At 34.7% G+C, this 26,605-nt stretch overlaps 3 protein-coding genes across 8 annotated transcripts; 2 read left to right on the top strand and 1 right to left on the bottom strand.

The window, feature by feature from the left end:
* Positions 1-482: 482 nt before the first annotated feature.
* LOC8267517 (mitochondrial inner membrane protease subunit 2) lies at positions 483-6,444 on the top strand. Of its 4 annotated transcripts, XM_015724738.3 has the most exons (7): positions 483-1,909; positions 3,090-3,232; positions 3,432-3,495; positions 4,181-4,386; positions 4,467-4,539; positions 5,766-5,931; positions 6,161-6,444. In XM_015724738.3, the coding sequence occupies exons 4-7, from the start codon at positions 4,221-4,223 to the stop codon at positions 6,266-6,268; spliced, it is 513 nt and encodes a 170-aa protein (XP_015580224.1). In that variant the 5' UTR covers positions 483-1,909; positions 3,090-3,232; positions 3,432-3,495; positions 4,181-4,220; the 3' UTR covers positions 6,269-6,444. The 4 variants fall into 4 exon arrangements, with proteins under 4 accessions (XP_015580224.1, XP_002528106.1, XP_025014725.1 ...); XM_002528060.4 differs by lacking the exon at positions 3,432-3,495; XM_025158957.2 differs by lacking the exon at positions 3,432-3,495 and having other exon boundaries at positions 3,057-3,232.
* Positions 6,445-15,179: 8,735 nt separating this feature from the next.
* Positions 15,180-17,570, top strand: LOC8267519 (protein yippee-like). 2 transcript variants are annotated; one of them, XM_015724725.2, is made up of 6 exons: positions 15,180-15,288; positions 15,558-15,695; positions 16,268-16,311; positions 16,906-17,014; positions 17,125-17,180; positions 17,259-17,570. In XM_015724725.2, the coding sequence occupies exons 2-6, from the start codon at positions 15,600-15,602 to the stop codon at positions 17,341-17,343; spliced, it is 390 nt and encodes a 129-aa protein (XP_015580211.1). In that variant the 5' UTR covers positions 15,180-15,288; positions 15,558-15,599; the 3' UTR covers positions 17,344-17,570. The 2 variants fall into 2 exon arrangements, with proteins under 2 accessions (XP_015580211.1, XP_002528110.1); XM_002528064.4 differs by lacking the exon at positions 15,180-15,288 and adding an exon at positions 15,290-15,403.
* A 4,981-nt stretch (positions 17,571-22,551) lies between these two features.
* On the bottom strand, positions 22,552-25,362 carry LOC125371304. 2 transcript variants are annotated; one of them, XM_048379932.1, is made up of 2 exons: positions 22,794-25,362; positions 22,552-22,693 (listed from the first exon to the last, which is right to left on the bottom strand). In XM_048379932.1, the coding sequence occupies exon 1, from the start codon at positions 25,024-25,026 to the stop codon at positions 23,839-23,841; it is 1,188 nt and encodes a 395-aa protein (XP_048235889.1). In that variant the 5' UTR covers positions 25,027-25,362; the 3' UTR covers positions 22,552-22,693; positions 22,794-23,838. The 2 variants fall into 2 exon arrangements, with proteins under 2 accessions (XP_048235889.1, XP_048235888.1); XM_048379931.1 differs by having other exon boundaries at positions 22,552-22,684.
* Between the last annotated feature and the right edge of the window lie 1,243 nt (positions 25,363-26,605).

Raw genomic sequence — 26,605 nt, 5'->3', positions numbered from 1 at the left:
TTTGATAATAAAATTAATTTTGAACAATTTTAATACTTAATAATAAGTCTAAAAATCAAATTATAATTTTAAATTACTAATTTAGTCATTCGACTAACACGAAAAGAAATAAAAAGTTAGTTTGATTAAAACTCAATGGATTTTAATGTAATAGAATAATATAGAAACTAACTTGTATATTATATCAAACCTCAAAGGTAATCTTTTAAATTATCTAAAAAGAATAAAGGTCAATTTGGCCACTGAACTTTTTATGTGGGGTTAAATAAGCCCTTTAATCTTATATGATCATTTAAACCAAAATTTAATAATTTTAGTTCTGATAACTCCTTTTTTTATTGAAAATGGGAGAGTGGGTTGCATTTTCTTTGTAAAGAGCATGGATTGAAAAAAAGTCATAAAAATTCTTTTTCAAAATAAATTTCATAATTAATTAATTATCTTTATAATAAACTAATAAATAATACATATCAGTAATAATATTTATCAACTACAACACTGCCACCCACTATCAACTACGCTATACCACCGCCACCATCAATTATGTTGCTTGAACTATTGTAGACAACCACCACTTGCAATAGCAACAATAGCAATCCTCTGCACCACCGTCACTACCTGCTCCCTACGACAATAACACCAACCACAACAGTTACAATAATCTCTTTTTTTTTTTCTCTATATCTCTTCCTCTTTTAAAATTCGATTCAACTCAACATCTAACAATCAAAACCAATCTCTCAAAATCATGAACTTACATACCCATCTTATCTCTTTCTATTTCCAATTTATTAAAACAAAATAAAAATAAAACTTTGAGAAAAGGAAACAAACTGAAAAGAAAAAGAACTAAAATATCAAAGAAACAGCCTGTTGCCATCGTTGGTGGTGGTATTGGGTTTATTCAATTTCATGGTGGGTTTACTCAATTGGTTGTTGGTGATACACTGTAACCACCACTATCACCACCATCAAAGCAACAAATGTGTGCACCGCTATCTTCATTTATTTTCCAAAATAAACCGAAAAGAAAAAGAACCCAAAATCAAAGAAACAGACTGTTGCCACCGTCGTCACTTCGCTCATATGACTTGGGTCTTCATCCTCACCATGCAGCCTCAGCCGCCGCCATCATTATCGTCCATTGTTGTTGCAGCTTTAACCGCTGCCATCATTGTCTCAATCGTTGTCTCCCCTACTACTATCGATTTGGTTTTTCAAATTTGTCTATAAATTTGAATATTTTTTGTGTGGCTATGATATGGTTTGGGTAGAGTTTATTTTTCTTTTCCTAGTACTAGTACTAGGATTTGATTTTCTTTTATTAATGTGGGTGGGATTTTGTTTTGGTAAAGTTTGATTTTCTTCTATTTTGGTAAGATTTTAGTGGATAGAGTTTATTTGTTTGCTAGAAAAGTGAGAAAAAAAATATGAAAAAGATAATTTATTTATTTTTGTTTTATTTAGTCTTTTAAGTGTTTTTAATAAAGCATGTATAGCTCACTCTCCAAAAAAGGATTAAAATGACTCATATTTGTTAAGTTTTGAGCTAAAATGGTCAGAAAAGGCCAAAAGAGGTGATTTGAACTTCAATAATAAGTTCAGGGGCCAATTTGAACCTTATTCCTATCTAAACAACCGATCTCCACGCGATTTACCGAGCCGAGCTGCTGGTTTTCACTCTTACACAAGTATCATCTGCTCGAGTCCCATTCACTATACTGTTCCACACATCAAAAGAGCAAAGAACTGAGCTCATAACACGAAGGTGGTGGCGAGCGTCGACGAGTTGAGCCAATATCCTCTTCACTGTACCTTACTGACAGATGGTGGCGAGTGTAGACGGCTTCCATAAGGCGGCGCTGCTTCTTGCAATCCTGCCTTGTGTCTTCATTGTAAAATTATAAAGGTGAGATTGCATGTTATTTTTATGGTGATTGTTTGTTTGCTTGGGTTTGGGAAACAAAGGTACTTGGTTTGATGGTTATGGGTTTTGATGTGAAATTGTGAAAGAAGAGTTTTAATGTGGCGGTGGCAGTGGAGGATGTGTTGGTGGTGTTATGTTTTGCTTTAAGATTATGGTGTACTCTGTTTTTAAGATTGTAGGATATATGTTTGCTAAAATGTCCAAGTGAGTTAAGGATAATCCAATTGAACGAAATAGGATTTTTGAAATAAAGAATAAACAAACCATGAATTGATTATAGAAACATGAGTTTAATTAGTCGATTTATTAGTGAACAAGGAAAATTATTATCTAGAGGGGCTTTATCAGGGTATGAGTCTTGCTAAGAAACGTGGTATTGACAAGTTGTTAGTTGAGATTGATTCTCACTTGGTGTCAGAATGGATTTCGAAACGCAACAAATAGAGAGCCATTTATGCTACTTCTGTCCATGAGATTAGGGACATGCTTGATGATAGCTGGAATGTTAAAGTTTGTCACATTCATAGGGAGAAGAGTAGAGCTGCAGATATTCTTAGCATTCTGGCTTTGGAATATGGCAGAGGTGTGCATTGTTTTGATCATCCTTCTGCTTCTGTGTGGCGTACTTTGCATTATGATTTAATGGGAGTCTCTTGAGTGAGGAGGACTCCTGTTTAGTTTTATGGACTTGGTTCTCCTTTGTACCAAAACAAATTTCTTAATGAAATTTCTTTCTTTAAAAAAAATAATAATAAACCGGATGTGCCTAATACTATTTGCATTAAATCTTTCTACTAATATCTACTAAAACAACACTTCCAACTTAAGTGAGCTCAGTTTGAGATTTTTCCAAAACTATTTAAATAAATATGTAAGTTTTTAATAAGCATTTGAAATAAATAAAAATCTTATAAATTTTCACTGACTAAAGGAAAATTTGTAAAATTAACTATATTCTCTAAATAATTGAGGAAATTTGTTTCTCTTTAAAGGTCTAAGTTTAATCTCTAATAGTAGCATCGGGTAAAATGAACCTCTAATTCAGTAAGTTGATGTTGATCCAATACTACTTTTACAATTTAAAATCACCTGTAGTTTCTTTGTTAAAGTTTTGGTTATGTATTTTTAGTGGCAGACTAAAACGCAGTGTTTTCCATGATAGTTCTCCACCTTTATTATATTGACTGTTGAGTCGCTGTAAGCCATCGTCCAGCTACAGACTCTGAACTATTTGAAAACAAAGAATCGGATTGAAGAGGGCAGAAGCAAAAGTGGGAAGAGCCACCCACTTGAATTATAATTTTTGTAAGACTTTCAATCTCGTTTCTTTTCATTTCGTTTAATCACTAAGCATTTGCATTTTGAAATATATTTTAGTCTATGACCTCTTCTTTCAATCATCTTTTGGGTTACATAGGACATGTCTTATTTTATCTTTTATTAAAATAGAAGGGTTTTCTTTCTTTCCAAAAAGAAAATTATTATTATTGAATATGTATTGTAGGCTTTTGATTGCGTTCAAGGTGTTTGATTATTTGCCAAAGTGGGCACTATTATTTGCACACAAGGTGATACTTTTGTTTCTCTCTTCAAACAAGATATCTCTATTTGCTTCTCTTGTTTCTGGAACTTTTATTTCTTTTTTTATTCATTTTAGTAAATTAAGCTTAGAGTCACTTACCAATTTTCTAATTCTTCCAGGATACTATAGTAGTTTGAAATTCCTTTTAATCACATTTATGAGCAATGTCAAATGAGGTGATTGCCAGAGTAAATCCTTTTATTTATAACTTTAGAGCTTTTGCAATAAATAAACAGTTATAATGCAATTATGCAGAGGCAGTTTTTATCAAAGTACAAGATTCTAGTCATATTATGCGTAACCAATTCTAAGTTGCATTAGGCGTATGTCTTGCATATTCCTGGAAAACTAGTGTTCTTTCATATGCACAAACCTTTGTGAAATCCATGCAGCCAAATTTTCCAGTACCAATATCTTCAACTGATTGATGCCATTTTCTTTCTTAGTCCTGAGTTTCTCTGATTGATGCCATAATCTTAAAATTAAAGTGCAAGTTGTAGTGTCATGAACCATAGAATATACAGAAGTTTTCTATTATGTTTTCCTTTTGGTTGGATTAATAATGTTTAAGAGGTTTTATGTGAATGCTGTAATAGGCCTATTGGGACTTTAGTTAGTTGTTTGATCGGAAATTGCATAGCATTGGTGATGTACATGGATTCTTGGTGCAGATGGTTGCAATTTTTCACCTGAAGTGCATCTAGTTGCAGAATGGCATCTAGTAATTTTTTGTGGAGTTTGGCCAAGAAATACTTCACAGTTGGGCTTATAGGGATCACAATTTCAGACCGATATGCCAGTATTGTTCCTGTGAGAGGCGTTTCCATGTCCCCCACCTTTAATCCCGGGACCAGCACATTTTGGGGATCATTCATTGGTACTTTCTTGCAAACTCAACACAAATGGTGTGCCCTCAGCAGTTATTTTTCATCATTTTGATAAATGGTTTGGCTGCAGATGATTGTGTTCTGGTGGAAAAGTTTTGCCTTGAGAAGTACAGGTTCTCACATGGTGACGTGGTAGTTTTTCGGTAGGTCTTTCTCTACACATTTTCCCATTACTTAAATGGCATTTCTACTCTAGCAAGCACCAGCCTCTTGATACTTGTAAGATAGCAATTCTCCTTTTATTTTTTCACCTAACTTGCCTTAAGCTGTACGACTCAAACACTTGGTCATGTTTGTTCAGTGTAAAAATTATTAGAGGGGAAATTAGTGTTTTTAAAGAGCTTTAATTCTTTTAACATACTTGGTTTTAGTATTTTCCCAAAAGCTAAAGAGAGGTTAGTCATAAGAAATAAATCTACCTGTGGTTTGGGCTTAAGCTTTACTACCAGTTTGGATTTTCTTTGAGAAGAGAGATGAGGTGGCACCGCATTGAGGCTTTAAGCCACTCATGTGCTTCTATTGTGGTTACAATGATAGTACTTTATAACTGTATTATTGCACTTCATAAGAGTTAAGAGTACAGTTTTCACATTATTCTTGCGACTAGAGTCCTATTAGAAGGTTCACTTGACTTCAGAAATATATAAGCTACATGGTCAAACAACTTTTTGACATTTTAACTTTATGATGGGTTACAGAAGGTTTTCCACTGAAGTTGGATTTGTTGGTTTGGGCCTTGGATAAAACCTAGCTGACTTACTTGAGTTGTCAAGTAGCTATTGGATACTGGTACCTGGTTTGTTGAAAATGATATTGGTTTTGAAAATCTCATATTCGTGCTGAAATTAGCCTGCGTAATGGAATATAAGCTCTGCTCAGCCATGGGCTTCTTTAAATGGATGAGCTCACTGAAGGGACTAATGTTTTACACATTCATGATAATAAGATTGATTAGAGTATCTATGTCTTGGATTACCCCATTATTTTTAAATCTTTTTAAGTTAAGCTCGACTTAATCACACATCATTGCTGAAAAAGCTGAAATGAGCTGACAAGGTAATCTGTGTTTGAATGACTGCTTTGCTTAAGCCCACAGTTGTGCAAATTATATACAATCTACACAGTTGCATTTCTAATGTCTAATATGAAATTTTTGGCTCAAAATAATACTTAATGTGCACTAAACAAATAGTTCATTCACATCGATATATCCTCGCTTTATATGTCTGTATCAAGTTCTCAGTCTGACTAATCAGTTTATGGTATATGGTTGATTACATAGGGATGCACGACACTGACGTTGCATGATATTGATGCAGATTTTCCGGGCCCTTAACAAATATTGCTATTTTTCTGCATCTTTTTGTAGGTCACCAAGTAATCACAAGGAGAAACACATAAAGAGAATTATTGGCTTACCAGGTGACTGGATAGGAACTCCTCATGCATATGATGTGGTTAAGGTTCCAGAAGGGCATTGTTGGGTGGAGGGAGATAACTTGCTTTCCAGCATGGATTCGAGATATTTTGGCCCGGTATGTATCAATTGTAATATTGAATAGCTGTTAAAAGGGTTAGTTTGATTTGAGTGTCGTTTGAAGTCTTTCATTGCACTTAAAACTGTGCATTTTGAGTTTACTATCACAAGTGAATGATTTTCGTGTAGGACCTTTTAGAATCTCCATATGCAGCAACAGTGTTTTCTTGTTATACATTATCTAAATTGCTTGGTTTGTCCTGATATGAAGGAATTATTCATGACAGGTTCCTTTGGGGCTAATAAGCGGAAGGGTTACCCACATTGTATGGCCTCCTCAAAGAATAGGAGAGGTCGAGAAAAAAATCCCTCAAGGAAGACTTTCTTCCTCCTAATTGAAATTCAGATACTGAATGAATCCCCTTTTTGTGTGGGAGTAACAAGGTTGATTTTTGCTTGCAGCATTCTTTTATCGGTCACAGTTTACAGTTTGACTAGGTTTCAGAATTAATGATGTTCCACACTCTCATAAGTGTTTTTAATTAATGTCATCTCTTTTTTTATTTATTAATTTAGCCTGCTAAAATGGGCCGGTCCTTTTTTTTTTGGTTTTTGGGATAGCCTGCTTCATATTTTACCAAAAAAATATGAGTTCTATTTTTCCAGGTCAAAATTCTTTTACATAAAAGCTCAGCTGATAGTGCCATGTATTCCCATGGACAAATAAGGGGTAATGTTACTGCCCTTATGATGATGAGGTTAGAATGATAATAACCAGTGGTGGTTTTGTTTGGAGAACTTTCTGAAATAAATTGCAAAATTTGATTGGAAACCCCTCCCAGTAAGTCATGTTTCTCTTAACTTTTAAAAATGCATGATTTAAGATGGAGAAAGCTTTTTAAAAAATAAAACATTTAGGCTATGTTTGGTATGGTGTAATAAAGCATGTAATGAAATCACCATTATATTATATATTTTATTATTTTATTTAGTTATTAATTTTTTTTAATGTAATAGAAACAACAGTTACATAATAAAATCAATTATTTTTAGTTTCATATAATGCTCAATACACATGAATTTATATATACATGGTTATTTACTGTTAAGAATAGATTTACAAAACAGAAGTGACTTAAGTTTTATTGAACAAACTTAGGCTTTAAATAGCCTTTACAAACTTAACATAAATGAGAAAATCTTGCTCACATTCGTGATGAATGCAACAAAGAAAATATAAATCAAATATCCTAAAGACTATGACTTATTAAAATAAATATCTTAACTAAATCCCTAAACTTTCTCTTCATTCCCTCCTTTAAACTAGATACCAACTACAAGTCTATAACTAGTTTATTTCAGGAACTTGACACATTTCCGGTTGACTTCGAAACTTCTGAAATGCATCCACTGTGAGGGGTTTTGTCATGATATATGCCAGCTGATCTTGTGTTCTACAGTAAACTAACTCAATTGCTTCTTCTCGAGTAAGATCACGAAGAAAATGAAATCGCACATCAATGTGCTTGCTTCGGCCGTGTAACACCAAATTTTTCAACAACTTAATCGTGGAATTGTTATAGCAAAAGATTGTTGTACACTTGCTTTCTTCTAAACTCAATTTCTCAATTATTCTCTTCATCCAAACAGCTTGACTAGCACAACCAGCTGTTGCCACAAACTCTGCTTCTGTGGTTGAAAGTGTGACTATAGGTTGCTTTCTTGAAGACCAGGCAACAACTCCAGATCCGAACGTGAAAACATAATCCAATGTAATCTTTTGTCTTCTACATCTCCTGCATAGTCACTATCTGTATAACCAATTAGACCTTCATGCCCCCCCTTTTTGTAGAAAAGGACAAATCTAGTCGTTCCTTGCAAATACCGTAGTATCCTTTTGGCTACCATCAAATGCAATTCAGTTGGTTTGGCCATGTACCTGCTAATCAAGCTCACCGCAAACATTAAATCTGGCCTTGTAGATGTTAAGTACATGAGACATCCTACCATCTGCTTGAATAAACTCTCATCAACATGAACTCCATTTTCATCTTTGGAAAGCTTACAACCTGGAACAATAGGATTCTGAACCGAGTTGCTATTTTCCATCTTAAATCTCTTCAAGACCTCCGAAGCATATTTCTTTTGACAAATATAAATCTCATCAGATCTCTGTAAAACTTCAATGCCTAAAAAGAATCTCATCTTACCGAAATCAGTCATATTAAATTCTCTCGACATAGAGGTTTTAAATTCACTAAACATCAATTCATCATTACTAGTAAATATTAAATCATCAATATATAAACTAATAATGAGAATTTTACCTTCATTAGTCGTTTTAATGAATAACGTATGCTCACTATAGCACTTCTCGTACCCTTCACTTAAGAAATGTGCTTCAATACGGCTGAATCAGGCCCGTGGAGCTTGTTTTAAACCGTATAAGGCTTTCTTCAACTTGTAAACTTTTTGAGGATTGTCCATCAGTTCATAACCCTTTGGTTGCTCTGCATACACTTCTTCGTTGAGTTCTCCGTGCAAGAAGGCAGATTTGACATCAAGTTGATAGAGAGTCCACCTTTTGTGCTGCTATAGCCACAACCATTCTTATTGTATCCATTCTTGCAACTGGTGCGAATACTTGGTGTAGTCTATCCCTTGTTGTTGCACATACCCTTTTACCACAAACCGAGCTTTCAATTTATCTACTTCACCATTTTCTTTGAGTTTCGTTTTATAAACCCACTTCACTCCAATCTTCTTTGCACCTTTAGGAAGATCAGTAAGTTCCCAGGTGTTGTTTTTGTCTATAGCTTGTATCTCCATGTCCATGGCTGTCCTCCATTTGTTATGCTTTACTGCTTCCTTCAAAATACACTGGATCAGTTGAAGCAAATAGAGCTGAATTAACATTTGCCTCATCTTCCTCCGAAAGTCCTTCCCCAATTACATAACCGTTCATCCAGTTGGGAGGCTCTCTATTTCTTCCTTCATATTCATCATTTTGAGACTATCAACTGGTTCAATAGTTTCCTCTTCTTCTCTATTCACCACTTCTTCATTCTCTGTGTTTGCCGTTGTATTATCATCCCACTCCAAATCAATCTGATAGGAAATCATCATCTTAGCAACCACACACCCAATAACTAATGAGTTATGATACATATGGAATGCAAGAAAACACCCTCCAATCAAGATGATTCCAAAATCCAAGGATCTCCTCAAGTGAAGTTAGGAAAAAACTAGTTCCAACAATGAAACTAGCACTTAAATTCAACTCCACACGCCACAAACCAAGTATGATTTAATAAGTTAAGAATTAAACACAAGATTTTGGTTAGAGAACGCCACAAAATAAAAATAGTTTGATAAGTTCAAAGTTCATAATGATCATTTCTTTGACCCCACATCTTATCATAAGATTGATAACGAAGATTTCGACATTGTCTAATGAACTCAGTTTCATGAAACATTTTTTTTACATCTAAGAATGAAATAAAGATGAAAATAAAGAACCACAAAGACGTTTGAAGGAAAGAACAAAAGATATGATATGGAATTTAAAGGAAAAGAAAAAAGACAACATAAAAAGTTTAACAAGAAAGGACAACAAAAATTTATTTAATAAACACAAAGGTGTAAACTTTAAAATAAAGAGTACTTAGAAGGACAAAATTGAAACAAGAAGAATTCGGCACAAAAAAAAAAGAATAAAAGAAGATGAGAAACTTTAATAACACACAAAACACAAAGATAAGCAAACCTCAACTTGAAGCAAACTCTGATACCAAATGATAGGAAATCATCATCTTAGCAACCACACACCCAATAAATAATGAGTTATGATACATATAGAATGCAAGAAAACACCCTTCAATCAAGATGATTCCAAAACCCAAGGATCTCCTCAAGTAAAGTTGAGAAAAAACTAGTTCCAACAATGAAACTAGCACTTGAATTCAACTCCAAACGCCACAAACTAAGTATGATTTGATAAATTAAGAATCAAACACAAGATTTTAGTTAGAGAACGCCACAAACTAAAAATAGTTTGATAAGTTTAAAGTTCATGCAAGAACTTAAGCAAAAACACTCACAAAGAGCAAACAAAGATTATCATTCAAAATTCTATTCTTTACAAATGAATTTGGCTTTGATATTTATAGCGAAAACAAGACAAAGAAACCTGAATAGATGTATTTTGAGCTTTCCCACATTTTCCTTTTAATTCCCCTTAAAACTCATTAAAAATGGCTGTTTTTTTACATTGATGGCCCTTATTTTGTAACTCCCAAATGACAACTAAACATGTTCACTCATTTGTAACTCCACACAACACACATATAACTCACACCTAATAAAATAATCCTTAATTAAATAAAAATAAAATAAAACTATTACTTAAGCTAAAACTCAAAAGATAAAAACCCATATAAATATGAATTAAGCCCAAAGGCCTAATCATAGCCGAATGACTTTTATTCTTCAAAATGGACTGAATGCTTCATTATAAGGTTGGACTCTTGTTTTCATGCATGAGTTGCATTTCCATTTTGGACCTTTTGGTTCATGCCTTTTCAATGGAATCTCATGGCAGCCTTGATTCATATCACAATCATTATGTGCTCTTCATAATTTTTATCCCAGCTTCAAGATTTATCTTCCTCAAACACTACATCTCTGCTAACTACAACCTTCCTTTCAATAGGGCCATAGAGTCTATATGCCTTAGACTCTTCACTTATTCCCAATAACACACAAGCAAGGCTCTTTGCATCTAATTTTTTTCTTCTCGTATCTAGAACATGCACATATGCCACACATCCAAAAATTCTGAAGTACTCAACCGAGGGCTTGTTACCACTCCAGGCTTCTTCGGGTGTTTGATTCTTCACAGCCAATGTAGGACTCCTATTCAAAACATGTATTGTCCAATTTACTGCCTCTGGCCAGAAAATCTTTGGCATTTTTCTTTCAATAAGCATACATCGAACCATATTCATCACAGTTTGATTCTTTCGTTCCGCTACTCCATTTTGTTGTGGAGTATACGCTGCATTCAATTGCCTCTTGATGCCATGTTCTGTACAAAACTCATTAAACTCGAGTGATGTGAACTCTCCTCCTCGATTTGTTCTCAAACATTTAATATCTCCTCCTACTTCTTTCTCAACATAGCTTTTAAATTTTTTAAACATGCTTAATGCTTCAGATTTTTCCACTAAGAAATAAACCCATGCTTTTCTAGTAAGATCATCAATAAAGCATAAAATGTACCTTTTCTTACTATTAGAATTGGGGGATATGGGGCCGCAAAGATCCGCATGAACAAGCTGAAGTTTTTCGGTGGCCCTCCAATTGCTTATCTTTGGAATTAGATCTCTATGCTTTTTTCCAATCATACAGTTTGCACATACTGTCATTGGAGAATTGAAGGGAGGCAGTCCATGTACCATTTTCTTAACTTGTAGAGTTCCCAACCCCTTATAGCTCAAATTTTCATAACGACAATGCCACAAGTGTGTCGTATCTTGTGTGGAAATGCAGAAGCAAGCTGGCTTTTGTGGTAGTATTTTTGCCACCATACAAACATTCGATTCGTTGACATCTCGGTTTGTATTATGATTCCTTTCTCTAAATGATAAATCTTGAGCCTTCCATGTTGAATGAGAATTGCCAACCCTTTTTCTTGTAATTGGTCAATGCTCAACAATTTGCTTTTTAGTTCAGGGACAAAGTATACATCACTAATAACATGAGTTAAGCCACTTACTTTGAATCTCACATGACCTTTGCCCAACACATTCATCTTTGTGTTATTTCCTAGAGACACCATATGCCTGAAGTGCTCATTCAAATTAAGGAACAAACTTTTGTCACCACACATATGATTGCTGCATCTAGAATCCAAATACCATATATCTTCCCTTTGAGCACCATTCATCTCCATATATGACATGAGCAATATTTCTTCTTCTCCTCTTAGTTCAGCATAGTTGGCTTCTTTTTCCCATCTTGGATATTCAGATTGATAATGCCCAAGGTTGTGGCACTTGAAGCATTCTACCATTGGTTTGTTGTAAAACTAGTGTCTCCCTCTTCCTCTGCCTCGGTATGCACCTCGACTGTGACCTCTTGCACCAAATCTATCTTCATGGCTGATCTTGAGTGCTTGCTCTTCTCCTGCATGTTGCTTAAATTTTTTTCTCATGAACTATCAATGAACTTTGCAGCTCATCAATGGATAGTTGATCAATGTCTTTGGACTCCTCAATTGAGCAAACAACATAATTAAACTTCTCACTCAGCGATCTCAAAATTTTCTCCACTACTTTAACATCTTACATCTGTTCCCCATATATTCTCATCTTGTTGGCTACTGTCAACACTCTTGAAAAATACTCAGAAACTCCTTCTCCCATTATCATCTCTAGAGTTTCAAACTCTCTGCTGAGAGCTTGTAAGTGTGACCTCTTTACTCTAGCACTCCCTTCAAATTTCTTCTTCATAGACTCCCAAATTTGTTTGGAAGTATCCTTCACAAGGATGGTCTCCAATACCATCTGATCAATGGCCTGGAATAGAAAGTTTTTTACTTTCATATCTTTTAGCTTCAATGCTTCAGTCTGCACTGATCCATTGGTTGGCTCCTCATAGCTAGTCTCTACCAAGCCCTATAATTCCTTGAATCGTAGGAAATTCTCCATCAACATGCTCCAATGGTCATAGTGACCATTAAAGCGGGGAATAGATGGCTGCACAAAACTCCCTTCAATTGTTATCTTGCTGCTGCAGAGACATCAAAGATTGATGCTTTGTTTTTGTCCGGTTCAATGGAGGCTCTGCTACCAGAATGTTAAGAATAGATTCACAAAGCATAAGTGACTTAAGTTTTATTGAACAAACTTAGGCTTTAAATAGTCTTTACAAACTTAATGCTCATGTTCAACTATTCAACGTGACGAGTGCAACAAAGAAAAGATAAATCAAATATCCAAAAGACTAGGACTTATTAGAATAAATATCTTAACTAAATCCCTAAACTTTCTCTTCATTTACAACATATTTATATTTATTTTATTTTTTTATTTGTTATCAATATAATTTAAACACTTCTAGCCATTGAATTCTAGTGACTAGTAATTGGATTTCGGAAATCGATGACTAAAATCTGAAAATGGGAGACCGATTTGGGTGACCATTGATAATATTTTTAAAAAATAATTTTAATATTATTTTTAAATAATTTATTTTAATATTTATTTTTATACTAACTACTATAAATAAATTAAATATTAAAATAAAAATTATAATTACACTACATTATATATATTTTTTATTAGTGTCAAATATGGTAGTGGAATGATGGATATATTATATTTTATTAGTTTTTTGATTTCATTACTTAATTGATTATATCACCTTCTACCAAACATAATATTACTTTACCAATTCTTACATTAATATCATTTTAAATTAATATTTTCTATTACATAATAATTTATTAATTAGCATAATGTCACTGCAATTTAATTTAATTTTATATATTTATTATTGTATGTTAAGTTTGATATACGCTTCAAATACAAAAGATGAAAAGTATAGAAGAACCCATTAACTAATTAATTCTTATTGTTTATTCTTAAAAGATTTTAATTAAACCATTAATACTATAATGACATAATAAAATGATTGTATATATGATTTTTTTTATTTTACTAAATTAATAATAAAAATACTAAAGATAAATAGTAAATGAAAAACTAACACTATTTCATCTCTCTTTCCGTCTCAGTTTTCTATTTTCGTACCATCCAAACAAACCCATGGCCTTCGTCTCCCTCTCCAATTCAAAGAAAAATATGAGAAACAAAACAACAACCACCGCCAACAACAGAACTAGAGACAATGATCCTGGTCGCACGATGCAGATGATGGGTTATCAATACCAATACCATTTGTACCTGTTTAAAACAAGTGACTGCAATTCGTTTGTCTCGGAAGTGGGAAAAGGGTTCATCATTCAACTCTGAATTTTATTACCAAGTAATACTATTGCTCTAATAGCTCTGTCAACAATATTTGCTCCTACAGTTAGAATCCATGGTGCCTCATTGGACAATGACTACTGTCATCTCCAAAATTTCCTACTTAGCAACTAAAATAAAATGCCCTTTCCATCGCCCGCCCTTTCCGCCGCTCGCTACCACTATGGAGTCGCTTGCCCTTTCCTGCCGCTCACCAACAACTCTTTTTTTCTGGTATAAAAAAAACAATGGTGTTGGAGTTGTTTCACAGGTGGTGAGTGGTGGTGGAGTTATTTCTTGTTTCTGTTTAATGGGAGGTGGTGGTGGTGGTATGTGAGAAGTGGTGGTTTTCTTATTTCTTTTTTTATAGATGTTTTGTAGTTTGTTTATTAGGAATTTATTTAGTATTTTTAAATTATTATAGTTTAATATTGAATTAGGAATAGAATAGATTTATGTGTTTTTTTTCTATTGGATATAAACAACTAACGGAAATCCTACTATTTTTTATGAGTAATTCTTGTCATTAATATATATATATAATAATTAATAAAATAATAATATTTATTATTAGTATTTTATATTTTATTATTAAATAATTAATAAATATTTATTCATCTAAATTAATAAATATATGCTAATTATCTATTGATTTAGTATACAGCATATACTAATTTTAATTTTTTTTTTATTTTATTAATAAAATTTAATTAAAATTTCCTTTTAAAATAAAATTTAATTGAATTTTAAAAATGATAAAAGTGACTAAAGCATAAGAATTTAATCGTTTTTATTTAAATTATCTAAAAGATTTTTTTATATCTATCACCAATAAAATTAAATATAAAAATTGTATACATTTTTAATTAAACATTAAATATAAAAAAAACTATTAGTTATTGAAATATACATTTTTAATGAAAATTATAATATCCTCTAAAATAATAGAAATATGAAATTGTGCTTATAGATTGTAATTTGGTTTTAAAGATTTAATCAAATATTTAAAAAATTAGTTATTAAATATTAATTTAGAGATACATTACAGAACATTCATGTCATTTATATAGTTAAATACCTAAAAAAGAAAAAAAAATCAACAGTAGTGTCAAAAGAAAGTAAAATAGTAGGAGAAAATTCTTTTTCTAAAAAGGTAATAAATACCAGAAAAATGGACAAGTATTTGCTGCTTACTGGGCCCAAAAAATTTAAAAAAGGGAGAGGCCTTGTATTCAAGAAAATTGCATTTCTCAATCAGATGTAACTGCTGTTAAGTAATGTATATATATATATATATATATATATATATAGAGAGAGAGAGAGAGAGAGAGCCAAACACTGTTGCCTTCATGAAACCATTTCACTCTCTTTTTTAGTAACTGCTGGTAAAGATGAATCTATAAACCACTTCTCTCTTTTCTTTTTCTTTTACTTTTTCATTTTTTCAATTCTCTTATTCTTCATTTTTATCAGTATACATATATTTATGTGCACTGTTGGGTTGGTGTTTCGATCTTTGATTTTACTCATTTTATGATAATCATTTCTTCCTTAATGCATTATCAGTTCTTGTTGTTGTTTCTGGGAAAATGAAATTTGGGTTTTGTTTATTTTACATCTACTTATACGTGAATGGGTTTTTCTTTTTTTGAAGGAAACAAAAGTTTGATACATTGGGTGTAATAGAAGAAAGAAAATGGGAAGGCTATTTTTTATCAATCTTGAAGGAAACTTCTACTGTTGCAAGCACTGTAAAACTCATTTTGCTCTCGTCAGGGACATTCTCTCTAAGGTTTTCTTTTTTAGTTTAAATTTTGCACTTTGATCTCATATTCTTTCTTATACATCGTTATGCTATATGATTATGTAACTGTTTAAATTTCTTGTGTTTTTTATATCAAGTTGGTATGTGATGGAGAATTGGATATAAAGAAGGTGATTGGGTAATACCCATTACTGATTGTTTTCGGGAAAAAGATAGAGAAAGGAGCCAAGTGAAAATTAATTCACGGTGGTTCTTCTTTTAATTTTATGATTTAGACTACATTTGTTTTTCTTTTGGGCTTTTCTTGTGATGGTTGTTTCAATGAAAGGTGTTTGTTTATTGTACACAGTAGAGGCATGTTCATGTTGTTTATGATGAAAATTTGTCCTCAGTGATCATCTTGATACATATCTTTCTATTAAAGATTTGAGTTTGTTAATGTCACTGTCTCGAGAATTTTGTATTTCTTCTTTTGTTGGTTTTAAATGGAAGTCCGTCATTAGTTGCTGTGTTTTCTGTGTCTTGAGCTGATTAAATTGATTTTTAGAATTAATCGCAACAATGTTTATTCTAATCCTTTATTTTTATCTTTGTTTCAGTCTTTTCACTGCAAGCATGGAAAGGCATATCTCTTTAATAATGTGTAAGTGTTTGGTGATTTTTTATCTTCATTACAAGTTAGACTTGAACATTCATTTCATAGAGTTGTTACTACTTGTCTTTTGCTTTTACTTCCTTTTCTGTGATAAATAATCTTTGGATCTAAAATTTTTGGATTTGGGCTTGGAATAGATGAAAGTTCCTGATGCCTGTTTGCAGGTTTATGTGCCTATGTTTGCGTGAATTTTATTGGAAACTAGTGTCTTAAACCTTTTTTCTTCCCGAGTCGTTGGGTCGATGACCTGTTGCTCCCATGACTTGTGTGTTCTTGCATATGGTTGACTTCATTTAGATTATTCAGATCATTAATCATTGTAGTTTGTAGGTGCCCTTTAGTCCTTAGTAGAGTACCAAAGATTGGTTGCTGCGGAGGACCTTGAATGAATCAAAAGCTTGACAAATGAGAATGAAACATAACTTTTATTACCTTGTACACGTTTTATAAATTAGAATTGGGCAGTCAGTGTGTGGCCGATCAAATGCATTCACACATTGCCTGCTGTCGTGAATATAAAATTTTATTTGTTTTTTGTGATAGTCAATTCTCCTTCTGACATTGTTCAATCCCAATGATTAGTGTTAATATCACAGAAGGAGAGCCAGAGGATCGAATGATGATGACTGGAATGCACACTGTTGCTGACATATTCTGTGTTGATTGTGGTTCAATTGTGGGATGGAAATATGTAAGATTTGGTTTTGTTAAACTTTTGGATTGTCAATGCTTGGTTCGCGTGACTGTTACATCAGTTACTTAATTCAGCCCTTGACCAATTCTTTCGCTTGATTATTTCAGTTGTATGCACATGAGAAGTCCCAGAAGTACAAGGAAGGCAAATTTATCCTTGAGAGGTTAGCCGTCATTCTTTACGGGTGGTTAGATCATCTCGTGTTATGAAGTTGAGGTGAAATTTTATTTTTGTGAACCAGGTTTAAGGTTTTGGGTCCAGATGGAAGCAACTACGTGATCAGTCAAGAAGCTCAGGCTGTTGAAGAAAGTGATGATGATGCTTGATTGGCCTTTCAGTTTAGAATGATTTACATAAACTGTACATGTTCTTCTTCTCGTGTTGATTCTCATGCCTGCTAACTAAAGCTTGGCAGCTTTCCTGCTTACAGATCCATTTACAAGTAGAGCATTGCACTTTCAATTTATTTCATTTCACCGATGAAATTTGACAAACGTAGTTTGTCTTCTTTTTTTCCTGCATTGGGAAATCAATGAATGCAGTTTGTTTTTGAGTTTTCTTTTTCTTCTATTTTTTTCCGCAAGTTCTAATTATGTCATTTATATCAGAAAGTTATGCTACTGCATTCCGGAGTACCACAAATTGTAAGTGGGCATTCAATATAATGTCAGGATTCATGAACTAGCTGGTGTACTGGTCGTAGCTGGATATTTATCCATCTCTCTCTCTCTCTCTCTTTGTTCATTGTAGTATGACATCACAATTTGAACTCTCCCATTAGCTTCTGCCTCGCTCATTTTTCTTCTTTGTAAAATTGGATTTCAACTCATTTATATAATATATAAAATCATTGATGCTTATTGATTACAATATTATTTATCAAGTAATATGTTCACGGATAATATCTCTGTATATAAAAGGAAACAAATATTATCTCCGAATGCAACTATGTCTGAGGGAGCCCTTTCCGCTTTTTAATTGCGAGTGCTTTCCTAAAAGTTAGACGTTATATGTGTTGTACTATCCTTGTTTATACAGCTTATAATTTTAAATAATAAAATATGTTAATCATTCAATATTAAAATATTTAAAAGTCATAATTTATTACTATGTACCTAAATAATATATTAAATTTTTTAAAAAATAATATTAAAATATATTAAATTTTTAAATCAAGTTACCTATCAATTTATATATCAAATAGCCCATCATTAATGTGTTGAATAATTTACTCTCAATTATAGCTTCAACAATAACATGAAATGAGTTTATTTTTATTTTAACTCTATTTTTTTAAGTAACAATATTAACTTTTGGAAGGCTATGTTTAGTAGAGTGTAATATATTTAAATAAGTAATAGAATCAAAGCAAAAATAGAATGCAATATATTCAACATTCCATTACCATGTTTGGTTATAATAAAAAATATATATAAGCATTAAGACTAATAGGATTTAAACTCGAATAAGGCGTAAGCATAAGTCTATATTTAGTAGGGTGCAATGGAATGTAACGTAATCAACTAAGTAATGGAGTCAAAGAAGTAATAGAATGTAATGTATTCATCATTCCATTACCATATTTAGTTATAACAAAAAAATACATGTAAGGTAATTATAATTTTTATTTTAATATTTAATTAATTTATTAATAGTTGGCATAGAAATAAAATATTAGAATAATTTATTTAAAAATAATATTAAAATTATTATTTTTTAAAAATTACGGTTGCCAGAAACCGATCATCGATCACCAAAATCCGGTCACCAATTACCGGGATTTAATCGTCGGTTGTTGAAGTTTGTTCATCAATCGCCAGAATTTAGTCACCAGTCAACAAATGATGTCGGTCGGTGGTGATTGAAATTGTTGAAATTATATTAATAAAAAATGAAAAAATAATTACAAATATATTATAAATAATGATGATTATATAGATTGTTTATATATTAAACATTTAAATCAAATTAAAAGTAATTAATCACATGATGTATTTATTATCATTAAAGTAATGAAGTATGTAATATAATGAATCCAACGAAACATAACCTAAATGACTAGGATTTGATTGCAATGATTAACCCTAATTTTCACGGGAGTAAACCTTTGTCCATTGAGAAAATTGTCAAAACCGGAGAATCATAGATGATGATGATGTATGTGGTTGGATGGGGTCAACTAGGGAAAGGTCTTAATTCTTTTTCCATCTTATATATTTAGATATCTAAATTTTAAATATTCATTAATTTTAATATTTTAACTTTTAATTTAATTAAATAAATATGTAAAATTTATTCTTATAACATTTTATATATTTTTAATTTTTAATTTAATCTAACTGACATTTGAACTCTATTTTTTAATAAATATGTTAAAAGTGATTTAAATCTTATAAAAGAATATAAATTTATATATATTAAATTACATAAAAAATTAAACTATTAAAATAACAAAATGATTAAAATTTAGAAGTTAAAATATACATTTGCTCTTTTCTTTCTTTTAAATTCCATCTTTATTAAAGTGGAATGCTCTTTGCTGTTTGCAGAAATAATAATGAATGGTTTCCGTTGTGGATTACAATCCTTTTGATTCCTTGACTTTGTGGGGAAATTCTAAATTTGCATGTTATCAAGTGAACCATTTCATTTGTCCACACAGATTGCTTAAACTCTAAACGAAGATGAAAACAATCCATCTCTAATCAAAGAAAAAGGAAAAAAGTAATGGATTTGTGGGTGTGGGACTATTATCCATGTGTAATATTTGAGGGTGGCACATGTTTTACAGCTCCATTATCCCATGCAGGAAAACCATAAACGCCTCTACGCTTATCCCATTGCTGTCCCGTGAGTTTTGTTTTATCCCCAAACTTTGCCCACGAACAGCTTAGCTCACTTGATTCCCCCGAAGTCAAGATTACTAGTCAGCCTTCCCTCAAATGCCAAACTCGGTAAAATGGCAGCAATTTCGCAAACGAAAGTAAGCTTAAGAAAGTTGCACAAAGAGAGCACAAGAGTTTTAGAAGTGTAAGCTTATATATTCTATATCTTTATCTCTCTATCTATCTATATATTACAAATGAAGCATGGAGGGGGTATTAATAGGCATGGATGGCCACCATCCCCACCTCCTTAAAAGAATGTCCTAGAATACTACTTATGTCCATACAAGTCTAGAATATTCTAGAATAGCCTACATGTGTCTAGAATATTCTAGAGTATTCTAGTATATACAAGAATTGTCCCCTCCCTTTTAGAATGTTCTAGAAATATCTACATCCTTCTAGATTGGTCTAGAAAGTTCTAGACTATTCTAGAGTGTTCTAGAAGGTCTACATTCTTTTAGAGTATTCTAGAGAATTCTACACTAATCAAGAGTGTTCCGGAGAATTCTGCACTACTCTAGCACTCTCGGCAAAAAAATTTAGATTTGAGCTCCACGGTGTGACATTCTCCCCCACCTAATCTGGCAACGCCCCCGTTGCCTTTTCCTCGTAGGCTTCGATTTGCTCTTCGAATTGCCACAAGTTGCGAATTGGCTCCCAACTTGCCTCACTTTCCGGGAGTCCCTTCCACTTGACAAGAAACTCGGTCATTGGAGGTTGATTGGATTGTGGCACCTTACGATGGGAGATGATGTAGTCCACCTCTTTATCATATTGAGCTCGCACATTCAAAGGAGCTCTTTTGGACTTACCTCGGCTCGGGTCATCACGATCCTCCCTATAAGGCTTCAGCATACTCACATGAAAGACAGGATGGATCTTGATGCCTTGTGGAAGTTCTACCTTGTACGCTACCTTACTCACACGCTTAATAATGGAGAAAGGTCCATCGTACCTTCTTTTGAGTCCCCAATGAAGTCCGTTGGCTTTGCCATGCAAGTATAGCTTGACAAGCACCGTGTCCCCTTCTTTGAACTCTATTGGTCTCCTTTTCTTGTCCGCCCACTTTTTCATTCGCTTGGACGCCTTCTCCAAGTAGGCTCGACCAACATTAGCTTGCTCCTTCCATTCCTTCGCAAGCTTGAAGGTGGGTGGACTTCGACTTGACCAATCCATGGCAAGAGTGCTCGGTGTGTAGGGTTGTTAGCCCGTAACTATCTCGAATGGACTCTTGCCTATAGACTCGCTTCTTTGCAAGTTATAAGAGAATTGGCAACATCAAGCAACTTAGCCCAATCTCGTTGGTTGGCACTCACATAGTGCCTCAAATATAGTTCTAAGAGTGCATTGATCCTCTCAGTTTGCCCATCGATTTGGGGGTGCATGCTTGTGGAGAACCTGAGGTCGGTGCCTAATAGCTTGAACAACTATGTCCAAAAACGACCCGTGAAGCGAGTATCTCGATCGCTCACTATTGAACTTGGCATACCCTAATACTTTACCACATGCTTCATGAAAAGACAGGCAGCTTCTTCAGTGGTGACAGCCTTTGGAGCGGGAATAAAGATGCCATATTTCGAGAATCGATCCACCACCACGAAGATCCATGCACAACCTTCGGATAAAGGAAGCCCCACGATAAAATCCATGAAGACACTTTCCCATGGTCTCCCAGGAATAGGGAGTGGCTCTAGCAAACCACTCGGGGCTTGTTGCTCCATCTTGTCTTGTTGGCACATAAGACAAGTCCTTACGTAGGCCTCCACATCTTCCTTCATGCCAGGCCAATAGTAGGCATTCTCCACAAGCGCCATCGTGCGTTGTATGCTTGGATGACCCGCCCACTTGCTGTCGTGGCACTCTTTAAGGATCTTCTTTCTAATATTGTCATAGAGTGGCACGTATAGCCTCCTTCTTTTGGCGTAAAGTAAGTCTCCTTCTAGCCAAAATCTTCGAGTCTTGCCTTCTCAGATAAGAGTAAGGAAGTTCTTGGCCATAGAATCATGCTTTAGCCCCTCCTTGATGTGCTCCACCAAGTTGCACGTAGGGCAGCTTATATCGGCAAGCTCCCCATTTCTACTTAGTGCATCGGCAACAAGGTTTGCTTTACCTGGCTTATACTCCATGATGTAGTCGAATTCCGCAAGAAAGTCTTGCCACCTAGCTTGCTTCGGTGTGAGCTTCTTTTGCGTCTGAAAGTAGCTAGTGGCAACGTTGTCGATCTTGACAACAAACTTGCTCCCAAGCAAGTAGTGCCTCCACGTTTGCAAGCAATGCACTATAGCGGTCATCTCCTTTTCCTGCACCGTATACTTCTTTCCGGTGTCATTCAATTTCCTGCTTTCGAAGGCTATTGGATGCCCCTCTTGCATAAGTACTCCACCAATAGCAAAGTCGGAAGCATCTGTGTGGATTTCGAATGCCTTCGTATGGTCGGGAAGTGCTAAGACCGGCTCCTCCATGATGGTCTTTTTTAGCTCTTCAAAGGCTTGTTGGCACTTCGTTGACCAATCCCAAGCACGACCCTTTTTTGAAAGATCCATCAAAGGAGTGGCAATGGAAGAATAGCCCTTGATGAACCTCCGATAATAGTTCACCAAACCAAGGAAAGATCTCAACTCGATCACCTTGGTTGGCGGCTCCCAATCTTGGATTGCCTTCACCTTTGAACCATTCATCCTTAACTTTCCATCGCCAGCGATATGCCCAAGGAATGCCACCTCTCTTTGGGCAAAGGAACATTTCTCCTTCTTGACGTAGAGTTCATTATCTCGCAAGGCTTTGAACACTAACCTTAGATGCTCTACATACTCCTCCAAAGTGTTGTTGTACACAACAATATCATTAAGATAAACAACAATAAATTGATCAAGGTAAGGAGCAAGTACCTTGTTCATAAGTGTACAGAATGTAGTCGGTGCATTTGTGAGGTCAAAGGGCATGACAAGGAACTCGTATGATCCATATCTCGTCACGCATGCTGTCTTTGGCTCATGTCCCTCAGAAATGCGTACTTGATAGTACCCAGGCCGCAAATCCAACTTGGTAAATCACTTGGCACCACCAAGTTGATCGAAGATATCGGCAATGTTAGGAATGGGGTACTTATTCTTAATTGTGATCTTGTTTAGCGGACGGTAGTCTATGCATAACCGAAGAGAACCGTTGTGCTTCTTCTGAAACAAGACTGGCGCACCATATGGAGCTTTGGATAGCCTTATGTAGCCTGTATCAAGTAGCTCCTTGAGTTGCCTCCTTAGTTCCTCTAGCTCCGGAGGCGTCATTCGATAGGGTGCAAAGGCGGGTGGTTTGGCTCCCAGTTCTAACTCGATCTCGTGGTCCACCTCTCGTCGTGGAGGAAGCTTCTTCGGCAACTCGGGCGGCATAACATCTTTAAACTCGTTAAGCACGCCTTGGATAAGGCTTGGAAGTGTGCCACCATCAACATGAGGACCTTCTTCCACCTTGAGGATTGCTAGGAAGGTTGGCTCCTTCCTTTTTACCCCTTGAAAGAGTTGGATTGTCGATACCATCATATCTTGGCTTAGCTCCCTCTTTATCGGCACCACACAAGGTTGGCCATTCTCCATTATGCACATGGTGTTGGCGTAAGGAACTAAGAACGACTTCACCATGTCGAGAAAGTCCATGCCAAGATAGAATCGTTGATCATCAATAGGAGCAATGGTGATATCGACCTTACCTTGCCATTGGCCTATTCGAATGTTGGTCCCTCTCGCTATGCTAATGATAGGTAGCCTCTTAGCATTCACACCCTTGATGAAGCCCTTTTCCTTTTTATAAGGCGGCCTATAGAGTCGGCCACCTCCTTTGCCATGTACACCCTTGGATGCTTTTGCCTCCGATGTTAATCTCCACGTACATTCGACCATGAGGCTTCTGCTCTACTTTAGCTTGGATGGCATTGATGAGTCAAAGGGAAGCACTTCTTCGTTCTTCTTCTTGTTTCTCCTCTTCAGTGATTACTAACGCTCCAAACTTCCCACGCTTTAGACACTCGTAAGCACGATGAGATCCGTCGCAGATGAAGCAAGTAAGCTTTTTCGGAGAAGAGCTACGCTTATCTTCCTTCTTCCACTTGCCTTTATCCTTGTACGAAGCCTTGCCATCCTTGGTAGAATATTTTCTTCTATCTCCACCACCTTTGTCACTTTCTTCGTACTTCTTTACCTTTGGCTTGAATGAGTCCTTCTTCTTCAACTCTATTAAGGACTTGGCAACCGCTATCGCGGTGGCAAGGTCTTGCACACCTCGCCTCTCTAGCTCTAATTGAGCCCATCGAGACAAACAATCGATGAATGCATGGAATGCTTCTTTCTCTCCCAAGTCGGGAATCGCCAACATCAATTCGGAGAATTCTTTCACATATTCCCGAATGTAGCCATCTCTATGTTGGAGTCGTCGAAGCTTTGACCTTGCCTCTTTCTCGGCATTGTCGGGATAGAATTGCTTCTTAAGTTCCCGCACAAAATTATCCCATGTATTAATGGTGCAAAGGCCTTTTTTCACATCCTCGCACCTGTGTCTCCACCATATGGTAGCAATATCGCTTAAGTAGAGAGATACAGACTTTACCTTAGTGGCGCCGTCCACTATGCCCACTGCATCGAAGTATCTCTCCAAGCTCCATAAGAAGTTGTCGATCTCCCTTGCACTCCTAGCCCCACCGTAGGCCTTTGGTTTAGGAGCATCGACTTTGTGCATCATTGTTACTTGCGCTCCCTCACTATTCGCTAACGCGGCCTTGCACAAGTTAAGCTCCACCTCGAGCTTATCGACCTTCTCCAAGCATTGGGCAAGCAACTTCTTAAGAGCCTCATTTTCCCTTGCTAAATTATTGGCGAGAACATTTAAGGCACCTTGCATCTCCTCTCGAAGATCCCCATCGTCCTCCTTGGACTCTAGCTTCTCGATGCGAAGGTCCATGTCTTTGATTTTATCACACCAATTGGACATGGCAGTCTCCACCTTGATTAGCCTTTCCTCCGTCGCGCCAATCACGTCGCGGGACTTATCCCTACGGCCCTTTCTGCTTTCCTTTCCTCCTTCCCTTGGAGTGGGAGGAGTGGTAGAAGTGGATTGCTCACCAACTTTGGCCATAATGTTGAGCAAGAATTCCCCAAAGAACTCAACCGTGCTCTAATACCAACTGGGCTTAGATACGAACTTGGCTCTGATACCAACTGTCACGTGAGTTTTGTTTTATCCCCAAACTTTGCCCACGTGCGGCCTAGCTCACTTGATTCCCCCAAAGTCAATATTGCTAGTCGGCCTTCCCTCGGATGCCAAACTCGACAAAATGGCAGCAATTTCGTAAACGGAAGTAAGCTTAAAAAAGTGGCACAAAAAGAGCACAAGAGTTTTGGAAGTGTAAGCTTGTATATTCTATATCTCTATCTCTCTATCTATCTATATATTACAAATGAAGCATGGAGGGGGTATTTATAGGCATGAATGTCCACCATCCTCACCTCCTTAAAAGAATGTTCTAGAATACTACTTATGTCCATACAAGTCTAGAATATTCTAGAATAGCCTACATGTGTCTAGAATATTTTAGAGTATTCTAGTATATACAAGAATTGTCCTCTCCCTTCTAGAATATTCTAGAAGTATCTACATCCTTCTAGATTGCTCTAGAAAGTTCTAGACTATTCTAGAGTGTTCTAGAAGGTTCTACATCCTTCTAGAGAGTTCCAGAATATTCTAGAGAATTCTACACTAATCAAGAGTGTTTCGGAGAATTCCGCACTACTCTAGCACTCTCGGCAAAAAATTTTGAATTTGAGCTCTACGGTGTGACATTGCCGCTTGCCGTATTTACTACTATTACTCCGCCTTCTCCCACGAATGTAATTTTTATAATAAAAAAATATTCTATTTGAATTTAATAAACTTTTATATTTTATATTTTATTCTTTTATTTTTATAAATATTAATAGTTTTATTTTTTAAAAAAATTAATATTATAAATCAATTAAATTAAATGCATAGAAACTCGTAGTGTATTTATTAAATATAGAAGAAGTTTGACTCTCTATATGTAAAGAACCAAATTGACTATCTATTTTATATTTAAAAAATAAAAGTCACACCGAAGTGTCATTTTCTATTTGAAATAAAGAAAACAACATTGAAAAGTTAAAAAAGAGTAAATTTAAATTTTTTTATTTAATTTTTTAATGATTTTGTAATATGCATTTATTAAATTAATTTTTTAGAAAAAAAAATATTAACTTATACATCAATTTATTCAACACTATATTTTGTGCATTGAAATTTCTATTAACTAAGAATTAAAATAAAATAATTAGATTATATAAAATTTATTAAATTTAAATAAAATAATACATTTTATATTTAAATACTCATTAGTATTTGAAATAAAAAATAACTGTTAGTGTACTTTTCTATAATGAAATTAATTTCCAAATTCGAATTATGGTGACATCAATTTCACATATAAGGAAATACTGAATTGCCTTTGAAACAAAACAAAAAAAGAAAGAAAGAAAAGAAGTGATGCAATGCAAAGAGCAATATCATCGCAGCTTTAGTTATCCTAAACTGTTCCTCTGGATATCTGGTGGGCATGTCAGTGATATTATTATTCCTTGTTGGTCCCATTTCAAAGCTGTTTTTAGATTCTCATATCCCAATTATTTCTCTTCAGATTCTT

The sequence above is a fragment of the Ricinus communis genome, chromosome 10 (assembly GCF_019578655.1).
Source record: "Ricinus communis isolate WT05 ecotype wild-type chromosome 10, ASM1957865v1, whole genome shotgun sequence".
In the NCBI taxonomy this organism is placed as follows: Eukaryota; Viridiplantae; Streptophyta; class Magnoliopsida; order Malpighiales; family Euphorbiaceae; genus Ricinus; species Ricinus communis.
This window is presented reverse-complemented; position numbering and strand designations above follow the sequence as displayed.